The sequence below is a fragment of the Crocuta crocuta genome, unplaced genomic scaffold (genome assembly GCF_008692635.1).
Source record: "Crocuta crocuta isolate KB4526 unplaced genomic scaffold, BGI_CrCroc_1.0 scaffold16, whole genome shotgun sequence".
In the NCBI taxonomy this organism is placed as follows: domain Eukaryota; kingdom Metazoa; phylum Chordata; class Mammalia; order Carnivora; family Hyaenidae; genus Crocuta; species Crocuta crocuta.
The window spans coordinates 14,194,380-14,218,030 of NW_027531893.1; the positions used below are offsets into that span (position 1 = coordinate 14,194,380).

At 48.1% G+C, this 23,651-nt stretch overlaps 2 protein-coding genes across 2 annotated transcripts in view; both read right to left on the reverse strand.

The window, feature by feature from the left end:
* The window catches only part of CLEC19A (C-type lectin domain containing 19A), a 20,041-nt gene extending 8,703 nt beyond the window's left edge, over window positions 1-11,338 (reverse strand). Inside the window, exons 1-2 of the mRNA XM_077773298.1 lie at window positions 11,169-11,338; window positions 1,951-2,116 (exon numbers count right to left, since the gene is read on the reverse strand). Coding sequence (XP_077629424.1) covers window positions 1,951-2,116; window positions 11,169-11,256 — 254 coding nt within the window. The 5' untranslated portion in view covers window positions 11,257-11,338. The remainder of the gene's footprint in view (window positions 1-1,950; window positions 2,117-11,168) is intronic.
* Window positions 11,339-17,860: 6,522 nt separating this feature from the next.
* Window positions 17,861-23,651, reverse strand: part of SYT17 (synaptotagmin 17) — an 81,263-nt gene continuing 75,472 nt past the window's right edge. Inside the window, exon 8 of the mRNA XM_077773297.1 lies at window positions 17,861-19,232. Coding sequence (XP_077629423.1) covers window positions 19,036-19,232 — 197 coding nt within the window. The 3' untranslated portion in view covers window positions 17,861-19,035. The remainder of the gene's footprint in view (window positions 19,233-23,651) is intronic.

Consider the following 23,651-nt stretch of genomic DNA (forward strand, 5'->3'; position numbering starts at 1 on the left):
GGAAGGCTGTTTGGTTTAGTTCTCTATTTCCCAAGGTCTGGTGTTCCCAAACAAGCCACAAGGGCCACACAGATCAATGTCAAGTCTTATTTCTATTTGACATCTTCTCTCATACCACCAGCAGGCTCTATTCCATATTGATGTTGCAAGAGTATGTGTTCTGACACGTGTGAGTGATCCACTTTCATGGGACAAAATGCCTTCACCCCAGTGGGTCATTGAGCTTGGTCCTATCTGAAACAGGCTCCAGGCTCTGAGCTGTCAGCACAGAGCCCGACGCGGGGCTTGAAGCCACGAACCGTGAGATCATGACCTGAGCCGAAGTCGGATGCTTAACCGACTGAGCCACCCAGGTGCCCCAAGTCTCTGAGATTCTTGAAAAACAGAAACAAGATTGTGAATTTGTAGTCTGGATGCCAGTGGAACATAGCACACCTGGCTTCAGGGAGGCCGTACATCAGCAAGGCCGTTGGATGTGAAAGCAAGTCATTAAGAGGTGATGAAGAGGCACCTGGGTGGCTCCGTTGGTTAAGCATCTGCCTCCTAGTTTTGGCTCAGGTCATGTGCTCACGGTTTGTGAGATCGAGCCCAGCGTTGGAGCGTGCTTGGGATTCTCTCTTTCCCTCTCTTTATGCCCCTCCCCAGCTTGCACTCATTCTCTGTCTCAAAATAAATAAATAAATATACAAACAAACAAAAGACAATGAAAAATGTGCTCCAGGAGATGTAGGCAATGAGTGCGATTAGGGTGCCAGGGAGTCGGGGTGACTTCAGTGAAGAGATGGGGGAGAAGGGGGGGATGGGGATTTCCAGCAGAGGGAACAGAATGTGCAAAGGTCTGGAAGAGTAAAAGGGCTGGACCAGACTGGAGACTTTTGAGACGGTCAGTGTGTCTGGGGCTTAGGAGACACGGAGGAATGCAGAAGGTGGCCTTGGTGAGTGGGCTATGGAATCGACTGTTCACGTTCAAATCCCAGCTCCACCACTTTGTGTAACTCTGAGCAAGTTACCTTCTCGGAGGATTGGGTTCTGTGTCAGTAAAAAGGAAGATACGTACTTAATACGGTTCGAGAGAGCTTCAATATGATGCTATATACAAACACTCAGCAAGTAAACGTCAGTTATTACTCCTCATATATTCGTATATATATTCTGTGAGTTGTATCACAGGATCAAGCCCCGTGTGTGGTAGCACAGGGCACAGCACAAAACTGGCACCATGCCTGCAGCATGCTATTAGCTTCCCATGCTAAATGCTTTGCCTTCTACTGTTTCAGTGCGAAACTGGGCTGGATCAGTTTCTTTCTTTCTTTCTTTCGTTCGTTCGTTCGTTCGTTCGTTCTTTCTCTCTCTCTCTCTCTCTCTCTCTCTCTTTCTTTCTTATGTTTATTTAAGTTTGAGAGAGAGAGAGAGAGACAAAGCAGGAATGGAGGGGAGGTGGCAGAGAGAGAGACACACACACAAAATCCAAAGCAGTTCCATGCTCTGAGCTGTCAGCACAGAGCCCTACACGGGGCTCGAACCCACGAACTGTGAGATCATGCTGAGCCAAAGTCAGCTGCTTAACCAACTGAGCCACCTAGGTGCCCTGGGCTGAATCAGTTTCAATGAGAAACTGGGCTACATCAAAGTTAGCTTGAATTACCAAAAGAAACACCAGTGAGAAATGCCAGTTTTCACTCCCCACTCCAAAGGGGGTGCTTGGGAGAGAGGGGGGCAAACCATAAGAGACTTAAATACTGAGAACAAGCTGAGGATTGATGGGGATGGGGGAGAAGGGAAAATGGGTGACGGGCACAGAGGAGGGTACTTGATGGGATGACCACTGGGTGTTGATGGAAACCAACTTGACAATAAACTATAAAAAAATAATATAAAACAAACATTTAAAAATTAAAAAAACAAAAACAAAGGGGGTGCTTGGGTTATGCAGGATGCATGTCCACTCACCTGTGGATGGAGGCCAGTTTGGCAGACTTCCTGCCAATGGAGAACTCAGAGCAGTAGAAGTCAGCCTCGGCCCAAGTCTTATTGAGAGGGAAAAATCTGTAGCAGTGGCCTTTGAACTCCATCCAGAATAGTGGGCACAGGGAAGCCGGGGGCAGCTCAGGCATGGCTGTGGGCAGAGAAAACAGACTCGCAGGAGGGCTGGCAGTGTGGAAACACTGTTCCAACAGCTTATGACATCTTTTCAAGAGTGAAAGTAAAACATGTCCCATTGTGATTAGTAAAATTCTATGCTTGAGGTCCAGAAAATACATGCATACCTAAAATTCATGAAATGACAAAAGTAATACATGTTCATTATAGAACACTTGAAAAATGTTACTGCTTTGGTGTATTTTTCTTCATATCATGCTTGAATGCAGTGATCTGTAAAAATTCAATTATTATATTGTCCTATCCATACCTGTCAGTATTCAGAGTTCCAAAAATTAGAATAGATTTCCCCCATGTTATTATAAATTTTCACAAACATTGTTTTAAATAGCTCTGGAATACTCCACTGAGTGGCCCCCATAGAGTTTATTTAATCATTCCCCATATTTATGGATAATTAGACTGGTTCCCTTCTTTGAAAACAAATACACATAATGCTGAGATGAACAGCGTTGTGCATCAAGCTTTTTTCAGCATTTCTGAAGATTTTCCAAGGAGAGATTTTTAAGCCTTTGATACAATTTGCTAAATTGCCTCCTGAAAGCAATTCATTCTCCCACGGTAATGTCTGAGAGTGTCCATCTCACAGTGCCCTCGCCAGCGCCGAGCGTTATCACTTTAATGGCAATCTTTGCAAATTTTATAAGCAAAGAAAAGAAAAGGTGTCTCGTTTCATTTTGCAATTCTGGGCTCTCTGGTGAGGGCAGACATTTCTCCACGTGTTTATTGACACACTATAGCCAAGACTATTTATATCTGTGGCCCATCGAACTCCCGGGGTTCAGGAAGCATCCTTAATTCTGGAAAAGCACAGATGGAAAACCCACGTTTGAGACAATAAAGTTCCCCCAAGCCTCAGCCCCTCTTGGAGGATCTCTTAGGAGATACCCGTTTTTGGAAACCACAACTCAAGATACTGGTTGGGGGGAGGAAGGCATGCTGAGAACCTGCCTTGAGCTACATTAGGTGGCTCACCCACAGTGGGGGCAGGGGTAGAATCTGTCGGATTCTGGGATCTGGAGGTCCGGGTTCCAGGTGCCAGCTCCGTGCCTAACATGGCATGTGACAATGACACATTCAGCTGTCAAACTGGCTGATCTTTGGGGCTCCTTTTGTGGCCGCCCGAGGATGTAGGATCTCTGCCTTTCAAGTCACTGTAATAGCCGGCCGAGCTCCTGAATAATGAAGCAGTGGACAGCATTTATGAAGCATTTGTGATGTGTCACACACCTATAGGGAAACTGAGACTTGGACAGGTTAAGCGACTTGCCCAAGGTCATCCTGCTAGTAAGTGGCAGGTAGGGATTTGAACCAAACCTCCTGACACCAGATTATTTGATCTTAAAGTCCACATGATGCTTCATCATGGGAAATCAACAAGGATGAGAATGGTTCAGTCCTTTAGCACCTTACTCCATAGAAGTCCGCCAGCTGCGTGGCGTATATGCATTGTTCTATAACAGTATGATTATTAATGATTAGCTCAGAGTTTCATAACTGGGGTTGATGGTGCTACAGGGACCCACTGAGTCCCCTGAAATTAAACACAAAATCAAGAGTGTGTATGTGTGCATGCACATTTATCTGGGGTAAGAGTCCGATGTTTTAATCACGAGAGCTATGCTAAACGGACAGGTTGCACGCCTCCCTGGTCATCACGGACCAGGGCCATTGGGCTTCCTCATTTGACCAGAACTGCCCTTCCTCCACCCTGGACAGCCACGCCATTCAGTCCTGGCTTCTTCCACCCCTTGAAGCAGTGGATGTTGCTGAGCTCCTTGTAGGAACTTAGTCGCACTATCATTGAAGATGCAGAGGACATTAATAATCAAATGAAGGGTGCTGGGAGAGGAAAGGAGGAGGCGAGGGTTCCTACTCCCCTCTCCCCATGGTCCAAAGGCTTCTCTTTTTTTTTTTTTTTTTTTATTTTTTTTTTGGGGGGGGGAGGGGGAGGGNAAGCCACCCAGGCGCCCCATGGCTTCTCTTGGGTCCTAAAGCCTGGTGGCTATTTTAAAAGCAAGTCTCCCTGTGGAAAACAAGCTCCCTCCTTCACCCTCCTGATCCCTTTGATTTTTTCCACTGAACAAATGGTGGTTATGGATGCCTGGGGTGAAACATACCAGAAAATGGAGCTGTGACCGGTCACTGCTCAATTATTTCCCGTTCCTTCTGGGCAGGCAAAGGCCTTTAATTGAAAGGATCTGGGAGACAAAAAGCCACGTGTTTGCACGTGGGATGATAATGAACTCCACCCTGCCTGGTACCCCACACCCCCTTTCCCTCTGGGATTTTTAGAAACTGAGACTACAAGGACCCAGAAGCCTTTCATCAGCCTAAACCCCAAAATAGCCTTCACTAATCTGTGTCTCTCTCATGAAGGGGTTTCTGTAGGTTTATAGCTTGACAAGTCAGGTAATGACGGCAACGTAACAAACAGGGCCAAGCCTACCGAGCTTTCATCTGAGCCAGGCCTGGTGTCAAGGTCTTTGTACATTTCAGTTCAGTTAGTCTTCACACATCCTACAAGGCAGATAACACAATCTCTCTCATTTTACAGAGGCAGAAACCAAGGACAGAGAGGTTGACTAACGTGCCCAAGATCACACAGCTCCTAAGGGGCAGAGGTAGGTTTTGAAAGCCAGGCTGTATGGCTCCAGACCTACTTTAGAGATTCCTGCCGGATTTAAGCCTCTTTCCTTTTGACTCAGTCTTGATGGTCTGGACATTCATTCATTCCCTTTTTCATTCAACACATCCTTTTGAGCACCCACTTGGGCTCAGGCAGTTAGCTGGCTACATGCTGGAGATACTGTGGCCAGCTTCACAGAGGGGGTCTCTGAGCTCTTGGGCTCTATAGTCTAATGGAGATCGACATTAAGAAAAATAACCATGGGGGGAGCCTGGGTGGCTCAGTCGGTTAAGCCTCTGATTTCAGCTCACGTCATGATCTCGCAGTTTGTGGGTTTGAGCCCCACATCAGGCTCTGATGCTATCAACTCAGAGCCTGGAGCCTGCTTCAGACTCTGTCTCCCTCTCTCTCTCTGCCCCTCCCCTGCTCATGAACTCTCTCTCTCTGTCTCTCAAAAATACATAAATTGTTTAAAACATTTCTAAGAAAAATAAGCACAGAAATAAAATGTCATTAATTTGTCACTTGTGGATGTGGGTCATGCCGGCAAAAACTTGAGGGAGCAGCCCCCAAATTATTCTTGGAAGCTGGTTCTTTGTTTGCCTGCCTTCTCTCCGTAATTGAACTGGTGGCCTCCCCAACTGTGTCTTCAAGGAGCCCGTGGGTAATTAGGACAGGACACCAGAGTCCTCTTCTCAGATGGAGAAATTTCAAGGTGTTGCCACAGGAGCACCTAAAAGGCATCTCCCATCTAAGGCATCTCCCATCTAAGGATTGGGAGATCTGGGAGGCTCCTGCGAGTGGATGGTGCCTCCACTGAGACCTGGAAGGTAAGAGTCAGAGGAGATGTTTCAGGTGAGGACACAGCAGGTGCAAAGGCCCGGAGGCGGTAGGGAAGGGAACATGTGGAGAGCCGCGAATGGCTCAGCCAACCTAGGACTCTGAGAGGGTGAGAAGGCAAGAGAGGAGGCCAGAGGTGACAGAGGGAGGGTGGACGGGAGAAGAGGGGAGGGGATGCACAAAAGAGCTTGTTGCTCTGGAAACCAGGAGGCTGCTCGGTCTGTTCCTTCAATTAGCAGCACTAAAGGCCACGGAGGTCTCTGGCTGGGGTGGGAGTCAAAGCCTCTGGGAGCTCTGAGCTTATGAAAAAAAGGACACACCAGGGGAGTTCAGGCCTCATTTTTTTCTCCCTCTCTCTCTTTTTAAAAGAAGAAATTGTCACCTTCCCACTCAATCTGGCTGCTCGCTCCCCTGGCACCACTCCAGCCGCCTACGAAGGCACTACCATGCTGCCTCCTGCCCAGATCGGCCTTGGGAGCGCGCCAGGAGAGGAGGTGAGGGAGGCGCGGGGGCCACACCCCAGCCCCCACCCCACCCGCACTCCTGGGCCCCAGATGTCCCAGGAGACTGGGAAGGTGGCCACTGAGAAGGCTCCCTCACTTCCCGCTGCCTCACTGGTTCACACATCCCACTGTCAGACAGTCCCCCTCACTAGTGAGGTCCTGGGCTTCTCATGCCCAAGCTTCGCTTTCCCTTCTCTGGGCCACTCTAGGGGCCACAAGGTACAGAGGAAAGAGCTCCGGGAAATTTCGTGTTCTGTTAATAGCAGCAGCCATTCATTGGCTGGTGAGCGTACAGCTGCTGAGACCAGCCTAGGAAGGGTTTCGGTATCATCCCCGTTTTACAGCTGAGGAAACTGAGGCTCAGAGAACTGAAGTCACTTGCCCCCAAGCTAGCAAGTGGTGGTGGTCTCAGGATGGACTCAGAAACCCCTAACCACGAAGTGCCTCCAGGAAACTTCTTATTTTTCTGGTCTTGGTTTTCTCATTTGTAAGACAAATAAATCAATCACCACATTTATCAGTGTCATGGACTGAACGTTTGTTTCCCCACCTCCTCATACAATGTCTTTGGAGGTGGGGCACTTGCGAGGTGATCAGGGTTAAAAGAGGTCATGCGGAGGGCCCATAATAAGCGCCCTGATAAGAGGAGAGAGACCAGAGCCCCCCTACCTCTCACCACTGCTTGAGGAGACAGCATCTGCAAGCCTGGAAGAGAGTACTCGCCAGGAACCATATTGCTCAGGATCTTGATTTTGAACTTCCCAGGCTCCCGAATTGTCAGAAATAAATTCCTATTACTTAAGCCTCCCAGTGTATGGTATTTTTACCATAGGTTATAGCAGCCTGAGCTAAGACCAAAAGTTAATGAAGCATATAATTCAGGGTTTCCTGTGTGCCTATTGGGCTTCGAGGTCTGTGCCCTCTAGTCGCTCAGTCTGGAGAGAGGAACACACACATAGCAATGAGTCATCATATACCAAGATGCATTTCAGAAATATGCAGAGTGCTCCGTAACCATGGAGGAGGCGTCGGGGAGGGGCCGGAGTGTCCATGGGGAACTCTGGGATCTGACTCTATGATCCAGGCTCTGGGGTGTATTCAAGGAAGTGGGGACGTCCAGTTGCTCTGACCTCTGTCTGAGTCCAAAGGCCCCAGGTGGACACTCAGCTCTTTGTGTCTCCGTTTTCTCATCTGTAAAATGGACATGATGATAATGCCTACTTCACAGGGAAGTCATGGCCTGGCTCACGATTGGCATGCTAATAAGCATTACATATTACTCCTGCAGAGACAGCCTGGGCCCCGAAACCTGCCTGGAGCTGGGAGAGCACTGCCAGCTTCCCGGAGGGAAGAGAAGACCCGATTCCCACACACCCTGTGAGCTTCAAACTTCAAACACTTCGCTGGAATTTCCTTTGCTGTGAAGAGTTCTTTGGCCTCAGGGGCCAGGAAATGAAACTTGATGGTAACGGTTGAAGAACCATAATGGCACATATTTATGTAGCTTTTACTGGGTGCCAGGCTCCCTTCTAAGCACTTTACACTCATTAATCCACTTCAACAATGTGATCAAAGCCAGGTTCGGAGAAAAGGTTTTAAGGAAAGGCTCTCGTCTGGCTAAAGCGTCCCCAGCCTCCCACAGCGTCTAACGCGATCTCCAGCAATTCCAGAGGTGTGGCTCAGGTGCACTGTGTGCACATATTTGCACGTGCATGGCAGGTCAGGAGTCCGGGATGAGTACTAATATGACCAACGTTGTTTTCTGCAAAGAAAGGCTTGGGTGCCCGGGAGAGGACAAACTAGGCCCGTTCTCAATAGGGAGGGTGTTGGCCGTGCACCCAGCTTCACGGTCTGCAGGGGCCCACGGAGACCCTAGATGAGCCCTCCCTTGTCACACATCAACACGCACGCTCGTGCACACACACCTGCACTCACGCGTTCTCTTCAGAGTCAAAGTCACTTTCCTCGAGAAGATCTGTCCGCCCGGGCTCGAACTAGACTTTCTGCAGGGCTGGGAACCTGGAGAGCGGTAAGGAGAACGACCACTTGGTGGTCGATGATGACCTTGGCCGGGTCTTTGGCCTCTGCAGGCCTCAGTTTCCACACGGTTTCCACATGTAATATGGAAGGGTCGGGCTCAATGGATTCCCCAAGGCTTTCTGCCAACTTCAGTTCTCAGTTTTCCAAGACTGCCGGGTTTGAAGTGATCTCAGTTCCCGTCTCAGTTGGGTGGGGGTGAGCTGGGGGAGAGATGTCTGGAAGCTCCTTTCTCCAATGGAGCTTTGTGTCACAACAGAAAACTGAGTCTCTTGGCCATTTCTATCATGCCGTCAACAACTGCAGCAACAGAAGTACTAACGGTAACAACTCAGTTTTTAAGCACTTACCATGTGCTAAGTAACCACTTCATCTGCACGGTCTCATTGAAGATCCCCCAAATGTTTGGTAGGCACCGTTATTATCCTCACTTTCCAGGGGAGGAAACTTGATGCTCAGAGATGCCATGGGCATAAGCAGTGAGAGAGAGAGAGAGAGAGAGAGAGAGAGAGACTCTCCAGTTGCTCCCTGTTCCCACTTGCAAACAGCCTCAGGCCCTTTCCACACACACTGGATATAAAGGAAAGACTGGAATATACAAAGCAGACTTCAAGGATATTTTGTCCATTTTCTCTCTTGCTCACCCATTGTGTGGATGAGAAAACTGAGGCATAAGAGCAAGGATGAAAGACACTATTATGGACTGAATATTTGTATCCCCCTGCCAAAGTGGGGTCTTTGGGAGGTAATTAGGGTTCAGTGAAGTCATGAGGGTGGGACCCCTATGATGAGACTAGTATCCTTATAAGAGAAAGAGAGGGGCGCCTGGGTAGCTCAGTCAGTTCACCATCCAACTCTTGATTTCGGCTCAGGTCATGATCTCATGGTTTGTGAGATCGAGCCTTGAGTTGGACTCTGCACTGACAGTGCGTCGAGCCTGCGTGGGATTCTCTCTCTCTCTCTCTCTCTCTCTGCCCTTTCCTCATTTTCTTTCTCTCTCAAAATAGATAAGCTTAAAAAATAAAAAAGGAGTGGAAGAGAGACCAGAGTGTGCACATGCTCTTTCCCTCTGGGCCACGGGAGGACATCACAGAAGGGTGGTCCATCTGTAAACCGGGAAGAGGGCCCTCACCAGGGAACGGAATCAGGCAGGAGCTTGACTTCCCGGCCTCTGGAACTTTGAGAATCAAATTCCTGTTGTTGAAGCCCCCCCAGTCTGTGGTACTTTGCGACGGCAGCCAGAGCTGACGGAGACAGACGCTCAGAGATTTTATGAGAAGCTACAGCTGCTGATGCCTGCCCGAATGAACTGAGGCCAGCACTCTTCTCCCAGGAGAGAGAATATATATATAACATATATATATACTATATATTATATATATATAACATATATATAAATTATATATAAATGTTTTTATTTATTTTTGAGAGAGAGAGAGCACGATCAGGGGACGGGCAGAGAGAGAATTGTACAGAGGATCCAAAGCAGGCTCTGTGCTGACAGCAGAGAGCCCGATGCGGGGTTTCAGCTCATAGACTGTGAGATCGTGATTTGAGCCAAGATCAAGAGTCAGACACTCAACTGAATGAGCCTCCCAGTCCCCAGTCCCACGTAACATCTGACACATGCTTATGCTGAAAGATGGTTGTTTACTGGAAATTCAAACTTACCTGGGCACCTGGCATTTTCTCTGGTAACGCTATCACCCTTAAACAGTGTTTAAGTTCACCCCAACACTGTAACACCCCAATAATGTGGTCTTATGGGAATCCTAAAAGTGGTTCATTATTAGTTGTACCTTAATGGGGATCAAAACAGTATCTCTGCCATAAAGTTATTGTGAAGTTTAAATAAATCCATACACAAAAAAGTGCTTAAAACAATGCCTGGCATAGAGTGAGGGCTGTGTAAATCCTAACTGGTTGTAGGTATTATTTTTTTCTTTAAAATTTTAAATTAAAAAAAATTTTTTTTTGAGAGGGAGAGAGAGAAAGAGAGCATGCAGGGGAGGGGCAGAGAGAGAGGGAGACACAGATGTGAAGCAGGCTCCAGGCTCTGAGCTGTCAGCACAGAGCCCGATGCGGGGCTCGAACCCATGAACCACAAGATCACGACCTAACTGGAAGTCAGATGGGTAACTGACTGAGCCACCCAGGCGCCCTGGTATTATTATTATTGCTATATATTTTAAACAACATTTGGAAATAACCTCCGCTGCAGAGGTGAGAGGCAGGATCCTCAGCCCTGAGCAGACCGCAGGGTTCAGGAGTCTTCCCACCCAGACAGGTCCCCAGGGTGAGCCTGCAGCCCCCGCATTGCGATGAGGAAGAACCTGAGCTCGTTTGAAGCCCTGAGACTTTCGAGCTGGACGCTGGGAGGCCACACGCCAGAGGCTAGGAGGTCCAACTCCCGGGGACATAGAAAACCCTCAGAAGTGGGCCACAGAGCAGTGACCTCCAGGGAGGTCACGAGAGGGACAACCGTGTCCCCTTGCATGCCCCACGGGGCATGCAGCTGGTCTGAAAGCTCCCTGGGAGCCAGGGTCGGGGTGAGGAGCCCAGGTGCCAAATGCCTACAGAAATACGGCCTTCAGACCTTCCTGCGCTGCCCGGCACCAATCACGAAGCACTTCCCCATTCTATCTCACTTCCCCCGCAGAGTAGCCCCAGAGGGTGCCGCTCTCACCCCCCCGTTTTCCAAAGGAAGCTGAGTTCAGAGAGGTTAAGATACTTGGGCAAGGTCACACAGTTTTTAAGATGCAAAGCTGGAATAGCTGGGATTTAAAATCAGGACTGTTGGGGTCTGACCCTAGGACAATGCCCCTGGGGTCCCAGGAGGGGAGCTGGAAGAGCTGCCGGGCGGGGGCTGCTCAGCTCAGCTCCCACCACACCTTGGGTCAGGCAGGCCTGCAGCCCAGGCAGCCCGGCCTCACTGAAACAGCCTCAAGCGTGTGAGGGGTCCTCGGCTCGGCCTGCTCCGCCCTGGCCCCTGTGCTCACCTGGGCTGATATTGATGTCCGTCTGCGGAAAAGCCTGTGCAGAGAGGAGGGTCAGGGAGGCCGCGGCCCACAACCCCCACCTTTGCATCCTGACCCCCGAGGAAGCCACCTCCAGGCCTGGGTGGAGAAGAGAGGCCCTTTCTGGGAGCCCTTCTGGGAGCAGGCGAGAATTGCTGGCGCTCCGGACACACTGGGTAGACCAGTCTCCTCCTCCTCCCCTCCCTTCTCTCCTCCCTCCTCTCGGCACAGCTGGAGACAGCTCAGAGTGACAGCTTGGAAGCTGCCTGGGTCAGCCCCCTTTGGAGAACTAAGAGAAACCACAGGCCCTGCTTCTGAGCCACTGCCTGGCCTTGGGAATGTGCTCACTTCTGTGAGACTCAGTCTTCTCCTCTGTGAGATGGGTTAATAACAGTACAGGCCCTTGTATCTGGGCCTGTCACAGGAAAGAATGCATCTTGGATCCCTCGGAGGAAATACATGCCAGAAGGTAAAAATGCAAGTCAGAGTCCAGTGCGGAAGTTCACGGGAGTTCACGAAGGGGGGCCAGCTTGCTTTGCTCAGCCTTCCACCCTGGCCCTGCAGCCATGACAACCAGCGGCTTACAGGTGCTCCTGGGGGTTGGGCATCCGACTTCCACTCAGGTCATGATCTCATGGTTTGGGAGTTCGGGCCCTGCATCCGTTTGGCTCAGCTGGCTCGTTGGTGTCAGCGCAGAGCTCACTTTGGATCTCTACCCCTCCCCCACTGTGTGCACTCATTCTCTCAAAAATAAATAAACATTTTAAAAAATAAAATAAAGAACTACCTGCTTGCCTAGGAAGCCACAAAGAAGATCTAAGTGAGTTACCCTCCTTCCCCATCCCTCCACCTTTCAGGGTTTCTTAGGGCTTAAAGGAGGTGCCTGTAGAAAATTCTGGACACAGAATAAGTGCTCAGCAAAGAGAAGCAAAAGTTCTAGTATGTGGTTTGCGCAGACTTAAATGTTTATTTTTGGCAAAAGCAAAAATGAACTTTTGGAATCTCATTAGGACAAAAAGTTTCTGCACAGTGAAGGAAACAATCAGCAAAACTAAAAGACAACCTACGGAATGGGAGAAGATATTTGCAAATGAAATATCAGATAGAGGGTGAGTATCCAAAATCTATAAAGAGCATATCAAATCAACACAAAAAAACAATAATCCAGTGAATAAATGGGCAAAAGACACGAACAGACACTTTTCCAAAGAAGGCATCCAGATGGCCTATAGACACATGAAAAAATGCTCAACATCATTCATCATCAGGGAAATACAAATTAAAACCACAAGGAGATACCCCCTCACACCCATCAGAATGGTTAAAATTAATAATCAGGCAACAACAGGGGCGCCTGGGTGGCTTAGTCAGTTAAGCATCCGACTTTTGCTTAGGTCATGATCTCGCGGTTCGTGGGTTCGAGCCCCATGTCGGGCTCTGTGCTGACTGCAACTCAGAGCCTGGAGCCTATTTCAGAGTCTGTATCTCCCTCTCTCTCTGACCCTCCCCTGCTCATGCTGTCTCTCTCTCTCTCTCCTAGAAATAAAAAAAAAAAATAAAAATAATCAGGCAACGACATATGCTGGCGAGGATGCGGACAGAGAGGATCTCTTCTGCACTGCTGGTGGGAATGCAAACTGGCGCGGCCACTCTGGAGAACAGTATGGAGGTTCCTCAAAAAACAAAAAATAGAACTACCCTACGACCCAGCACTTGCACTACTAAGTATTTATCTAAGGGATACAGGTGTGCTGTTTCAAAGGGGCACATGCACCCCAATGTTTATAGCAGCGCTATCAATAATAGCCAAAGTATGGAAAGAATGTCCATCAACAGATGAATGGGTAAAGAAGATGTGGTATGTATGCATGTACAACGGAGTATCACTCAGCAATCAAAAACAATGCAATCTCGCCATTTGTAACAACGTGGTTGGAACTGGAGGGTATCCTGCTAAGCGAAATTAGTCGGTCAGAGAAAGACAGATATCATATGACTTCACTCAGATGAGGACTTTAAGACATAGAACAGATGAACATAGGGAAGGGAAGGAAAAATAATATAAAAACAGGGAGGGGGACAAAACACAAGAGACTCTTAAATACAGAAAACAAACTGAGGGTCCCTGGAGGGGTTGTGGGAGGGGGGATGGGCTAAATGGGCAAGAGTCATTAAGGAGGACACTTGTGGGGATGAGCACTGGGTGTTATATGTAGGGGATGAATCACTGGATTCTACTCCTGAAATCAATTATTGCACTTTATACTAACTAACTTGGATGTAAATTTAAAAAAAATAAAATAAAAACAAAGTGGCTAACAATTATCTTTGTGCACTAAATAGGTACAAGAATTTAATAAGTATTTATTTCCTTAAAAAAATAAATATGAAAAAAGGTTTTTTTAATGTTTAGGTTTGAGAGAGAGACAGAGAGACAGAGACAGAGTGTGAGCAGGGATGGGGCAGAGATAGAGGGAGACACAGAATCCGAAGCAGGCTCCAGGCTCTGAGCTGTCAGCACAGAGCCCGACGTGGGGCTCAAACCCATGAACTGTGAGATCATGACCTGAGCTTAACCGACTGAGTCACCCAGGCGCCGCTAAAATAAATGTTTCTGCATCCACTGGTGTTTTCATTGGGAATGTCATTGCATTTAGGAATTAATGTCTCTAAAAACTGGAGTCTTTCTCTCTCCCACTTCCTGTACTGTCAGGCAAGTCACTTTGCCTTTCTGAGGTCTCAGCGTGCCCCTTAATAAAATAGGGGATACCAGCAGAACCCGCCCCACAAAGGTGAAATGAAATAATTTGTCTGTATTACTTAGCGTAGATGCTGGCAAGTAGTAGATGTTCAATAAATGATAGCAAATGTTGCTAGAATTATCACTGAGCCAGTGCAAGCCTTTACCTGGCAGGGGACCCTGAATACTTCCCCCCTACCCTGCTTCTACTCCTGAAATGCTCCATCAGGTGCTCTGACACTTTGTGTGGCTGGCACTCACAGGGGGGTGTCCAACCTGTCCCAATCACTGGTTTTCTCTCTGGAACACCCACTGCTGTGCCTGTGAGGCATTATTTAGCTGGTGCCCACGCATCGTGCGTTGCCCTGCTGGCTCGGGGAGCAGGGGGAGGGAGAGCCTGCCAAGGCCTGACTCAGGCTCTGAGCACAGCTCAGGCTCAGTTTCAGCCTACAGCATGCCTCATGTCTACCAGTTGCCTCACAACTCCGCGCTGCCCCCCGCCTCCCAGCACATGCACGTGTGTTTATTTAGGAACGACACACATCTGTTATATAAGTGATGTGCATGGACTGCTTACTGTGCTAATCTATCTAGTCTTATAGAAGACCCCTCCCTCAAATTGCTAATTTTTAAAAATATTTATTTGTTTTTGAGAGAGTGTGAGCGGAGGAGGGGCAGAGAGACAGAGAGAGAGGGAGTTGCAGAATCTGAAGCAGGCTCTGGGCTTTGAGCTATCAATGTAGAGCAGGTCGCGGGGCTCAAACCCATGAACTGTGAGATGATGACCTGAGTGGAAATTGGACACAACCTACTGGGCCACCCAGGTGCCCCTTTAATTTTATTTTTTAATAAAAATTGTACCTACTTAAGGTATGCAACATGATGATCTGATGATATACATACACAGTGAAATGATACCACAGTCAAACTAATTAACGTATCATCTCCTCACATAGGTACCTTCTAGGTAATAAGAGCAGCCGAAATCTACTCTCTTAGCAAATTTCACTATTCAGAGGTATTTTTTTTAATGTTTTATTTATTTCGAGGAGACAGAGAGAGAGAGACAGTGTGAGCAGGGGAGGGTCAGAGAGAGAGGGAGTCACAGACTGAAACAGGCTCCAGGCTCTGAGCTGGCAGTCAGCACAGAGCCCGACGCGGGGCTCGAACCCACGAACCTCGAGATCATGACCTAAGTGAAAGTCAGACACTTAACCGACTAAGCCACCCAGGCGCCCCAAATTTCACTATTCAGTCCGGTGTTCTTTATCTATATCCATCATGCTGTACGTTAGCTCTCCAGACTTACTCATCCTACATTACTGTAACGTGAGCTTCTGTAAAGAGCCACCTAGCAAGTATTTTAGGCTCTGCAGGCCACAGGGACTATGTCACAACTACTCACCTGTGCCAAAGACTATGGGAACGGGCCTGGCTAGATGCCAATAAAACTTCATTTACAAAAACAAGCTGTGGGCTTCTTTGCCAAACAGCAGTTTGCCAACCTCTGCTTTAGACCTCATGTTTACTGACCAGAAAATAGATAATTTCCTTACCTAACAAATCCGATCTTTGCTGTCATTTGGAGGTTGTAATAGAGACCTCTTCACAACGTAGTATATATTTTGTCTTCCTAAAGCTGTATTTATTGTGTGATGGCATTACTGCCCCAACCCTGCCGTGGCCACTCAAACACACATTCACATGCACTGTGCTCATGGTGACCTGAGTACCTGGTGAAGATTCTTCCCTTCCCTTCCCTTCCCCTCCCCTCCCCTCCCCTTCCCTTCCTCTACCTACCTACCTACCTATCATTTATCTATCAATCATCTCCGTTAGTTTCTCAGCTTTTATTTATTTAAAAAAATTTTAATGTTTATTTTTGAGAAAGAGCGCGTGCAAGCACAAGTGGGGGAGGGGCAGAGAGAGAGAGGGAGACACAGAATCCGAAGCAAGCTCCAGGCCCTGAGCTGTCAGCACAGAGCCCGATGCAGGGCTTGAACCCACGAACTGTGAGATCATGACTGGATCCCAAGTTGGAAGCTTAACTGACAGAGCCTCCAGGCACCCCTATTTTTTTTTAAGTAATCTCTACACCCAAGGTGGGGCTCAAACCCACGATCCCTAGATCAAGAGTTGCATGCNGTCTTTTTGAACAGGAAAAAGGGCAGGTACCCCCCTCCCCCTGTGGCAGTGGAAGATAAGCCACCCAGAAAGGAGAGGGCTCCTTTTCTTCATTCCTCTGCAGTGATTCCCAGCTTTCTGGAAGTGAGGTATCAGTGCTCCAAACAGCTGTTCCTGGCACCCCAGGACTCATCATGTCTGAGCGTAGCATGTGTCGAGTCCCAGGGGGTGGACTGAAATCTGAGGGGCTCTGGGGTCCCAAGAGCTGAGAGGACTCAAGGACTGGCTGTGGGAACACAGACTCGGCTTTCAAACTTCACGCCGCTGCTCCTACCCCACCTCCTCCTTTTGAACTTGGGTCACCACACCCCAGAGAGGGTGTGTAGGTGGCCCATGAATCCCTTTCCCACCTTCTCCCTGCAGAGGAAGACAATGCTAATGAAAAGAAAGGAGAAGCCCATGCCAGGGCACCTTGGGCCCAAGATTCTATAGAAAGCAAGTCATCCCTTCACCTTTCAACACACTTCCCTCAGCTCCTGACAAACTGTCTCCTTGGAGACGTGGACAGCTCTAACATCCATCCTACAACCGTCCCTCTGGTCAACCAGCAAATGTTGCCTGATGTGTGCCTCCTGGGAACAGCCGGCACGGACTGCATGTTTAGACTGTACGAGCATCATCCCGGCGACTGCTCGCATTGGCCGTCCGGCGGAAGAGCTGTCACCCTATTCTCAGACAGGACAGCTGGCTGTGCATGTAGGCCACACACATGGCCGATCACATGCCCCTCATTCTCTCTGCCTGAGGATTTCTTGGTGCTACTGAAGTTTTCCGTGTCCACACGAGACAGTCCTAAAGTGCCAAATGTTTAATATTTCCAGCGGCAACCCTCGGGCTCTGAGGGAGGAGGGTCAGCAGTTAAATGTACCAGCTCCCGCATCATGATCATTGCCAAGTGTATTCTACAGGATTCCCAGCACAGCTGAGCCCCAGCTGCCCGCAGGGCTGGTCCACGCAGCCATCATCTGCTTTTCTCTTTTCTCTTCTTCCACTTAGGCTTCTGGGGGGGTCATTGCCCCAGCACACAAGCTGCACTCAAGTCCTTGCTTCAAGGTCTGCCTTTGAGGCATCTCAACTAAGATAACAAGGAGACCGAAGCCCAGAGAAGTTGTGTGGCTTGTAGAAGGATACGCAGCTAAGGAGCGAGGGGTCCACGATTTGATCCATGGCTTCTATGACTCCAAAGCCCAGGGGGGCCGATTACGGTTATCACCTCATCTCTAGTGCCAAATGCGTGCCGTGAACCCATCTTCCCTCATCCCTGTTCTTTCTCATGCTTTTACCCTCTTCTGTACAACCATGGTAAGAAAGCCATTTCATTTTTCCAATGCATTTTTAAAATATTTATTTATTTATTTAGAGAGACAGAAAGAGGTAGAGCAGGAGCAGGGGAGGGAGGGGCAGAGAGAGAGGGAGGGAGAAAATGCCAAGCAGGCTCTGCATTGTCAGCACAGAGTCTGACGCGGGGCTCCAACCCACAAACTGTGAGATCATGACCTGAGCCGAAAGCAAGAGTCGGACACTTAACTGACTGAGCCACCCAAGCGCCCCAAGGAAATTATTTAATAGAGAAGGAAAATGCTCTTTTTTCCTCTTAAGAAACTTAACCTAGCCCTCCTGCCTTTGGCCTTTGACCTCCAGGCCATACCAATGCTCTGAATTGTTGGGATGGTTTGTTACACAGCAGTGGTAACTGCAACACCCTTGCACTCTTTGTGCCCCATGTTCATGAAAAAAAAGAGAACTCAAATGCATGGCACAAATAAATAATCTTTAATTTCAATAAATAGCTCCCCATTATGCCAGACACTAGGCTGTGGGAAAGATACAGAAGCATCCAACGGGGAGAGATCTAGTCTAACTACACTAATTCCTTAGCATGAGAAGAATGACTTTGGTTCACACACAAACACAGAGAGATTCGCAGAATATGACAAGGAAGGAGCCATCTTGGATGGGGGTGCAGCGGCCATTCTGATCCACGTAACTGTCTTCTGCAGGTCTTCCGTGTGTCATGATCATCAGAATTTGGTCAAAAAAGGTTACTTTTGCTCTATCATATTCTAGTTACTTGACATTTGCACATGCTGTTACTGAAGGTGGGGTCTTGACAGACGGGAGGACACTGGGTGAAGTTTCACAGGGAGAGGCAGAGAGAAGGGAGAGCTCAGGACGGAGGTGCTCGCGAAGAGGACACACAGGGACACACACATGTTCGCCTGTGAGGGCACTCACCCGAGGACATCCACATATGCACCCACGGGGGGTCCTTAAGGAATAAGCTAACACGACGACAAATTCAGTTAAGCCAGGGAAGTTTCTTACACTGGAATATTTTTTGTTGCCATTTGGTTTCTCCAAATAGTCTAATCTATCACATCCACTAAAGAGAAGACAGAGTACTTACACTTTGGGGGAAAGGAATCAGGTCTGAAGAACCCCAGGGACCAGCAGCTTGCCCAGAAGTCACCCAGACAGCGGGTGGACTTGGGGGTCGGGCCTCCTACACACTGGCCAAGCTCTCAGAGAATTTCATCTCAATGGAGGTTGGTGCCCTTGAGGAGGCCCTTTCTCTGGCCTGAAGGTTGAAAGTGCATTTTGGGGCAGGGGTATCAACAGGAGCAGACACCGCCAATGGGTCTCACGGCAGAGCCCAAGCAGCTTGTGACATACAGATGGGGTTTCCAGAGAGTTCTCAGGCCTTGCTCATTGAGGGCAGCCATTTTGCATTCAGTAGTCAGTTTCCTCTCTGTTCTGAGAGGATTTAGGGTGTGTGTGTGTGTGTGTGTGTGTGTGTGTGTGTGTGCTGTGAGTGTGTGAGTGTGGATGTAACAGGCAGGTGACACATTTTTTTCCAGCTTAAAGTTTTTTTTTTTTTTTTTTTTTTTTTTTTTAAACAAATGAAAGCTGCTTTTTCTGCAGCCCTCAGGTCACCTCCAGCGAGGCCGGGGACACGCGGTCGCACTCAGCCCGGGACCTCAGGCTGTGCCACTGCTCCACGGCAGTACGGTGAGTGTTGAGCATCCGTCGCCAGTGGTTGGACTCAGAGGGGCCCGAAGAATACTGGCCGATGACAATTCTCCCGATGAAGTCATTGCTGCTCTTCATGTTGTGGCCGAACACTAGGGAGCCAGAGGGGCGGGGGTGGCAGGGGGGAGGTTGCGAGGAAGGAGGAGAACGGAACAGGGAGGCAAGAACAAGACAGAGGTCGTTAGTCTACACGGTCCTCCCCTGCAGACACGGGCTCCTTGCTTTTCGGACATCATCTATTTCTCTTATCGGTAAGAACTCCCCACTTCCCTCGTCGCCTCCTCTCGCGGTCCCTTCGCTCCGTGTGGCCTGCTGTCCCTCACCATGCCGGGCACGTTCCCGCCACCCAGCCTTTGTCCTGGCTCCGCCAGACAGCTGTGTACCCTCCATCGTGCAACTTCAAACTTACGGCCACCACGCCCCCCCACCGTCTGCAGGGCACGCTGCCTGGGGACTTCTAGTCGGGCGTTAAACTGGGTTTCTCACTCGCAGCATTGCTGACATTTGGGTTTGGGTAACTCTCTGTCACTGGGACGCTCCTGCGCCCTGCAGGATGGTTAGCAGCGTCTCAGGCCTCCACACACTAGAAGCCAGCAGCTGTCACCACCCTACATGTATGCAGCCGGGTCCAATGTCCCCTTCGGGGTCAGTTCACACTGGATAAGAACGACTGGGTTCAGCTGCGGGCCACGGGGCCAGACACTCTGGGTGGTCATTCGGCTAGCTCTGGGACCGTGAGACAAATGAAGAATCTTTCTGAGATTCGGTTTCCTCCTAGGTGAAACAGGAATCTTTTTTTTAAAGAATTTTTAAATATTTATTTATTTTGAAAGAGAGAGAATGAGCGAGCAGGAGGGGCAGAGAGAGGGATAAAGAGAACCCTAAGTAGGCTCCACGCTACTAGCACAGAGCCCGACTTAGGGCTCAACCTCACAAACGGTGAGATCATGACCTCAGCCGAAATCAAGAGTCAGATGTCTAATGGACTGAGTCACCCGGGTGCCTTGAAACAGGAATCTTGACAGTACTTTACCTCACAAGTCATCATGAGGTTTCAGTTACATAATGTGTGGAAGGCTCTCAGTACACAGTACCTAGAAAAGCACCTGATGAACGTTATACTGCTATTTTGAACCCAGATTTCTGTCTGTGGACCTTTTATAAAAGAGATTTTTATGTTTCCTCTGTTCCAGGCCATGAAGGCAAGTTCCCTGAGAAAAACGACCATGGCGATGTCTTCTACCCCTTGTTGTACTGCGCATCTCTTTGGAAGGCTTCCCTGTTAATTCTAATGCAAGCTTAATTTGTGTCTTTCAAACCTAATGAGATAGTTAGCTTGATTTATCTTCTCAGCCAAGTTCCGCCTAATTCTTTATCTGCGTGTGGGTAGTCCGGGCATGCCATCTCGCTAACGGGAAAGCAGGCTGTGTCTGTGTTATAAATGAAGGGCTGCAGAATGGGAAATATCACAGATTCACCCAGCATGAGCCGAGCAAAAGCGGGCTGGATCCCAGGAGGGATGCCGATTATCAAATAAACCAGCTAAAATATGCAGCCAAAAACAGAGCTTGAATGCTAATGAGCCTCTGTTCTCCCCTGTGGGGTTCATACCAAGAATTCTAAATGATGAAAATTGGGGAGGGGTGGGGGGAATGGGAAGAAAAAAAGAAAAGTGGAAAAACAAAACCCAAAATCCCATCCATTGTCTAAAAACCAAAAAGACCCAGGATGAACAAGGTTAACCTGTACCACTCAGGTCTAGTACCACTCAAGGGTCCAGTATCTGTCAGTAATGTGGACAAAAATTGGACCATGTATATTTTTTGTAACTTGGTTAAGTCTTCGGTATGCATGGGTAATCTGGTTTATGTGAAGACCCCTTACAGAAGTGAAAAACTAGGACTGGAATCTTTGCTTAATAAGGGACATTACTAAGGAGTTCTCTGATGCATTGATTTTTTTTTTTTTTGAAAAGGGAACACTCAAGATTGTTTTGAACCATGCCTCGTGAGTAGTGTAAGGTTTGATCTCACCAAACAGAAACAAGTTACCAGAGTCCCCTTCTCTATGGGCCTTGGTAAAGGAAGATAACTACCATGAGGCCATTCCAGGCATTCCTTGGGGGCAAGATATCCTATCTTCCTCTGCCTCTCCAAAGATCAAGAAGGAAAATGCAGATACATCCTAGTAAATGGATGTAGGTTTTCCTTGGGAAAGGAAAGGAGTTTTAATAAAGAAAGGACTTCTCAAACACTCTCATGCACTACTGGTGAAAGAGGAAGTTGGTTCAACTTTTGTGAGAGTTCCACAGTATCTACTCAAAATAAAAATGTTGTTAACTTGTGATCCCAACAATTCCATTTCTAGGAATTTATCCCATAGATTTATCTGCACAAACGGACAACCATATACATACAAGGGTATTCTCTGGATGTTAGATAATGGATAATACCTGGATATTAGAGCTTTTAAGCCAAATCTGGCCCACTACCTGCTTTTTGTAAATAAAATTTTTATGTATTTATTTTTTTGAGAGAGAGAGCGTGTGCCTAGGCATGTAAGCAGGGGAGGGGAAGAGGGAGAGAGAGAATCTTAGGCAGGCTCCACACCCAGCATGGAGCCGGACACAGGGCTTGATCTCATAACTGTGAGATCCCAACCTGCACTGAAATCAAGAGTCAGACACTTAACCAAATGAGTCACCAGGTGCCCCTGTAAATAAAGTTTTATCGGAACCCAGTCAAACCCATCTGTCTATGGCTGCTGTTACACTACAGTAGCAGAGCTGAGGACCTGCCAAAAAGATTGTGTAGCCTGCAAAGCTGAAAATAGTTTGTCTCTGGCCCTTTATGGAAAAGTTTGCTGACTCCTGCTCTAGAACATTGTAAGAATGGAAAATGGAGGGTCGTCTGCGTAGCTCAGTTGATTGAGCATCAGACTCTTGATTTCAGCTCAAGTTGGGATCCTAGGGTCATGGGATTGTGCCCCGCATTGGGCTCTGTGCTGAGCGTGGAGCCTACTTGGGATTCATTCTCTCTCTCTCTCTCTCTCTCCCCCCTCCCCACTGCCTGCATCCCTTGCTCATGCACTCTCTCTAAAATAAAATAAATAAATACATTTTAAAAAGAATGAAAAATGGAAATAATAAAAATGTCCATGAAGAAATGTAGCTGAGGCTTGTGGTGCCCCGTCCACCCGCCCCCAGCCCACCCCAGAGGCCACCCAAATCTCTGTGGATCTCATCCAACCTCAGCCAAACAGAGCCCTCTGCCTGGGCCATGCCAGTCTATGCTAGCTACGATTTATGGTGGGGTGCTTGGGCCACACAATAGCAGTTTGACCTCTGCAGGGGCTGGAGACTAGGGTCAGCCACTGGGATGCCTATAAGACTGATCCCCTAATCGATATCCCAGATATCAAGGCTTGAGTGAACTTCCCTGGTTGGCAACCCTCCAAGTGTGTTTCCATTTAATCGGGACAATTAAGTGCCGTCCTGACAACTCCACTGGGAGATCGCGAATGGAAACTTGTGTGTGGTCTCTCTTGGACTCTGCCCTGCGTGCCTCTTTCCTTTGCTGAGCTGAACTGGTTTCCTTTTTCTGTAATAAACCATAACCACAAATATAATAGCTTTTCTAGGGCCACCTAGGTGGCTTAGTAAGCTGAGCATCTGACTTCGGCTCAGGTCATGATCTCATGGTTCCTGAGTTCGAGCCCCACGTCGGGCTCACTGCCATCAGCACAGCCCGCTTCAGATCTTCTGTCTCCCTCTCTGTCTCTGCCCCTCCCCCACTCACGCTCTCTCTCAAAAATAAATAAACATTAAAAAAAATAATAAAAGCTTTTCTAAGTCTGTGAATCCTTCCAGCCAATCACTTGATGGTCTTGGGGACCTTCCAAAGCTGCAGGTACCCACTTATCAAATGTCCCCGACTGGCTTGCCTCCCTTTGCTGCCTCACTTCCCCACTTTCTTATCAGTGCTTCCCGGGGTCACCTCCTTAGTAGTTTACCTGAGCCCAAGACACTGTCTTAGGATTGGATTTGGGAGGCACCCAGAGTCAGATTGGAGGAGACTAATTAAATCATTCCTGATGTAATAATGTCATGGAAACCAATGTCACTGTTAAAAATGAGATGGACCTATATATATATATATATGTGTGTGTGTGTATATATATATATATATCTCATATATATATATATGATGGAAAAATCTCCAAGGCATATTGCTAGGAGACAAAGAAAGATGCAAAATAGTATGTGTAAACACATTCTCTTTTTTGTTGTTGTTAAAAAAATGTTAATATATAGAATAGAAAACAATCTGGAAGAATTTCACCAAACTGTTGAGGGTGGCTCTCTCTAGAGAGGGAAAACAGGGAACTTTCTGCATTCTGTGTTATATAAGTATGTACAGTTTGTGGTTCTTACAAGTACATATTGCTTTGGAAAGAAGACAAAAGAGAAAAACAAGTTGCCATTAGAGAATCCACATCTAAATCTCCAAAAG